General features: G+C 48.8%; 1 protein-coding gene across 1 annotated transcript; it reads left to right on the plus strand.

Annotated features, from left to right (window-relative positions):
- Positions 1–1,008: 1,008 nt before the first annotated feature.
- LOC146173825 (uncharacterized) lies at positions 1,009–3,770 on the plus strand. Its single transcript, XM_084585699.1, has 2 exons — positions 1,009–2,473; positions 3,544–3,770. Exons 1-2 carry the CDS (start codon positions 1,112–1,114, stop codon positions 3,616–3,618), a joined length of 1,437 nt encoding a protein of 478 aa, XP_084441825.1. The 5' UTR covers positions 1,009–1,111; the 3' UTR covers positions 3,619–3,770.
- Positions 3,771–4,471: the final 701 nt, after the last annotated feature.

The following is a 4,471-nucleotide window of genomic DNA, read 5'->3' on the forward strand; positions in this document are numbered from 1 at the left end:
CGCAGCCCGGCATTCGATCCATACTTGATGGTGATGAAAGTCAGCGGGCGCAACTCGTTCCTTGTCGATCAATACTGATGGTTGCACCAAAGCGCACTTTATTCAGCTCTCTAGTGGAGCGTTCACTCTGCTGGCGAACGTCCCACGTGCACCTTTTCAACGCGACATTGTTCGTCCTGTGTTTATTTAGATGATGTTTTACTAGTAGAGTTAGCCTTTGTGTGAAGTCTCTCATGTGAACAAAAACGCCTTATCACGTAGAAAGCTGTTCTTTGCGCATTTCTGCGAACAAAAGAGTGAAATATTCGACCGAACAAGAAAAAGTTCCAACTTATGCAACTTGGTTCCTGTTCGACGGATCTCGAGGTCTCTTTTTGCGGCAAAAAATACACTCATTTAGGCATGGAATTTTACGCGTTGCATTGCATAATATTCAGTGAGGCGAATTCATTCCAGATAACGGGGTCCTTACTCGCACTAGAAGTATTTCAGGACCCTTTCCTCTACCAGCAGTTGTAAACTGAAATGTTCTTGCCCACGATGACACCACACTGATGGGGCCATCTTCATTTCTTGATACAGTGACAAAAACATTTCTAAGAAACTGACGTGTACACTTCTATTTGTAGTCAGAATATGTCACCTCACCCCTTGATTAAGGTTCCAATTAGGGGTTTCTAACAAAAATAAAGACAATTGAAAATTGAACAGGGGTCAAACACTCGTCCACTTTTGCGCGCGTGCGCATGTCGGAACGTTGAAACACCTTGTAACTTCACGCTTCCGTTCAGTTCATTGTGGAACCCAATACCGTTGTATCGTGTAGATAAGCGATGCGAGCCTGCCTGCAGCATCATCGGCGCATGCTCGCCACTTGTGTGTGTATCGTGTAGATAAGCGATGCGAGCCTGCGTGCAGCATCATCGGCGCATGCTCGCCACTTGTGTGCCCTTTCCCGGAGCCTGTATAAAACGAGCGCTAATAAACGCTCAGGCGGCTTTCGTTTGCTCGGAACTGGTCTCGGCGGTTACTTGTACGACACAACGAACGATACATGGTGTCAGAAGTAGTTGGAAGCCACGGCCACGAAGCTCATCCACGGTAAAGAAGCATGGAACTTGTCAAGCCACCGGAGCCGCTGCACTTCATCGGAGAGATCAGTAAGCAATGGAAACTTTTCAAACAAAAGTTTGAATTTTTCTTGGCTGCTTCCGAGCCCAGCAATCAACCTCGAAAGGATGCCGCGAAGGTTGCTTTACTGTTAACTGTGGCAGGCGACGAAGCACTGGAAATTTACAACAACTTCACCTTCAGTGACGAAGAGAGCCGGGAAAGTTACGCGACTGTGATCGCCAAGTTCGACACCTACTGCGAAGAGCAGCTAAATGAAGTGCATGAGCGCTACCTGTTTCGACAACGCGTACAAGCTCAAGGTGAGCCCGTAGAACAGTTTGTCAGAGAGCTTAGGAAGATGTCTCGCTCCTGCAACTTTGGAACTATGGCAGAGTCGTCCATACGTGACCAGATAGTTTTTGGAACGAATGATGATAAAGTAAGACAAAAGCTGCTGCAGGATAACAAGTTGACCTTGGCTAAAGCGGAAGAAGTATGCAGGGCTGCGGAAATGACTGCCGCGCAAAACGAAATCTGGTCTCGAGAACACAGACAGATTCACGCTGTCAAACGACAGGAGCAGCAGCAGCTGCGCGACGAACAGCCCGCAACGTTCAAGTGCCGCAGGTGTGGGCGTACACATGGTCCGCGAAGCTGTCCTGCTTTTGGCAAAACTTGCAGGAAATGCCAAGGGCAGAACCATTTTGCTGTACGTTGCAAGGTTTATCGACAAGTTCGGGAAGTGAAGAGCGCCGACGACAGCGATGCTGAATTTGACATCCTTGACGTATCTGTCAACAGCGTTGGAAGAGCGCGTGACCGTGACTGGATGGTCCAGGCTCAAGTTGCGGACACGACACTAACCTTGAAAGTCGACACGGGATCGCAAGCCAACCTCTTGCCATTCTCAATCTACAAAAAGCTGCAGCCGCGAATACCCTTGACTAGAAGCAACTGTATCCTGCGAGCTTACAACGGAGGAGTCATCAAGCACCATGGCGTCATAACTACCACGGTGACTGTCGGAAGAAAGAAGGCCGAGATTAATTTTTTCGTCGTGAAGAGGGAACGACAGGCCATACTTGGACTGCGATCCAGCGAACTACTTGAACTGTTCTCGCGCACCGTAAACGACGTCGGAGTAAGCAGCAGCGAGGAAGTTGTTCAGCAATTTCGGCAGCTTTTTTCGGGGACTGGATGTATTCAGCGACCATACCGCATGGTTCTTCGAGAGGACGCTGTCCCAGTCGTCCAGACAGCCCGCCGGGTACCCCTTTCTTTGCGGGAGCCTCTGCGCGAAGAACTTGCCCGCATGGTCAAGGCCGGCATTATAGCCAAGCAAGACCAGCCGACAGACTGGGTAAGTCCTCTGGTTATTGTCAGAGAAAAGGACGGCAAACTAATATTGTGCATGGATCCGAGGAAAATTAACGACAGTCTAAAGCGCGAGCACTACGAGATGCCGCGTAGAGAAGATATTGAATCTGAACTAGCTGGAGCACGCATTTTTACCCGCCTTGACGCCAACTCTGGATTTCACCAAATACCGTTGCATGATGAAACGTCAAGGATATGTACGTTCGCGACTCCCTTTGGCCCTTACCGCTTCTTGAGGCTACCCTTCGGTATAGCCTCCGCCCCAGAAGTGTTTCAAAAGGCTCTTAGTGAAATCTTCGAGACACTGCCAGGAGTGCGAGTGTACGTTGATGACGTTATCGTGTGGGGTGTCACAAGGAAAGAGCACGACGAGAGGTTACGAGCGGTACTAGAAGCGGCACAGAAAGCTGGCTTGACATTCAATGCAGACAAATGCAGCATTGGCGTGCGCAAGATTTTTTTTCTTGGTGACGTTATTGCGGAAGACGGCATACGCCTAAATCCTGCCTTGGTCAGATCTCTGCTAAATATGCCACCACCGGCTGACAAGCAAGCAGTGCAGCGCATGCTGGGTGTTGTAAACTACTTGTCGAAGTTCCTGCCATCAATTACAGAGCGAACGACGTTGCCTCGCGACTTGATAAAGAAGGATTGGGTCTTTGAGTGGACGGAAAACCACGCTAAAGAATTGAAACTGATCTGTGATAGTCTGAGCAAAGATCCTCTGCAGGCGATCTTCGATCCAAAAAGGATCACGAAGATAACATCCGATGCTTCGCAAAATGGAATAGGCTCGGCTCTCTGGCAGCGTTACGAGGGTTTGTGGAAGCCCATTGCTTATGCATCACGGGTCCTAACTCAGTCGGAGCGGAGATACTCTCAGATAGAAAAAGAGGCTATGGCTGTCGTCTTCGGGTGCGAAAAGTTTTATCATTTTGTGTACGGACGCAACGTTATCCTCGAGACAGATCACCGTCCCTTAATAGCAATATCTGAAAAGCCGATTGGAGAAATGCCGCCCAGACTGCAGCGATTTTTTCTTCATTTGCTTAGATACCACTACAAGCTCCAATTTGTTCCACGGAAATGCTTGGTGGTCGCAGACATGCTGTCTCGTGCATCCGTTGAAGACCCAGAGAAAGAAAGCACCGACGACGACGTGGAAGTTCATGCTGTAAGTGTTCTTTCATCACTCGTCAGCGAGGCAACGTTGAAGCGTTTGGCAGAAGAAACTAGCAAGGACGATTACTTGAGTCAAGTCATTCATTGTTTGGCAAACAATCGTCCAGTCCAGGGAACACTGAAGCCCTTTGAAAGCGAACTAGTCGTCGTGAGTGGCGTGTTGCATAAGGGATGCAAGGCTATTATACTGTCAACCATGCGCCCTGAGCTACTTCGAAGAATTCATGAAGGCCACTTGGGGATAAATAAATGCAAATCACGAGCGCGTAAGTTGATGTTTTGGCCTGGTATTAATGCGGACATTGAAGCCCTCATCAAGAGATGCGCAGTGTGTCAGAAGTACGCCTACCGACAACAAAGTGAACCAATTTTGGACCGCCCAGTGCCTGAACATGTCTGGTACCGAGTGGGTGTCGATATTTTTCAGTGGGCTGGAAAATCGTACCCTTGCGTTTTTGATGCGTTATCCAACTTTCCAGAGGTAGAACTGCTATGCAACACAACGACGGCCACAGTTGTGAATAAACTCAGCGCAGTGTTCGCGCGGTATGGATTGCCTATTGAAGTCTGCACGGACAATGGTCCGCAGTTTTCGAGTCACGAGTTTGCAATGTTTGCGAAGAAGTACGATTCCTACGAAGAAGTACGAAGTACGAACTTCCAGCCCGCGGTTTCCCCGCTCAAACGGTCTCGCGGAAAAAGGCGTCCAAATTGTAAAGAGAATTTTGAAGAAGACATCTGACGTGAATGATGACTTTTGGCTTGGATTGCTCACTTACAGGAGCAGTCCGCTAGAAGA

The sequence above is a fragment of the Amblyomma maculatum genome, chromosome 11 (assembly GCF_055883805.1).
Source record: "Amblyomma maculatum isolate TAMU_Amacu chromosome 11, ASM5588380v1, whole genome shotgun sequence".
Taxonomy (NCBI): Eukaryota; Metazoa; Arthropoda; class Arachnida; order Ixodida; family Ixodidae; genus Amblyomma; species Amblyomma maculatum.

Coding starts and splice junctions, on each gene's coding strand:
- LOC146173825 (XM_084585699.1), top strand. CDS start 1,112: ATGGAACTTGTCAAGCCACCGGAGCCGCTGCACTTCATCGGAGAGATC. Junction 2,474..3,543: donor AAGACCAGCCGACAGACTGG/GTAAGTCCTCTG, acceptor TCATTTGCTTAG/ATACCACTACAAGCTCCAAT.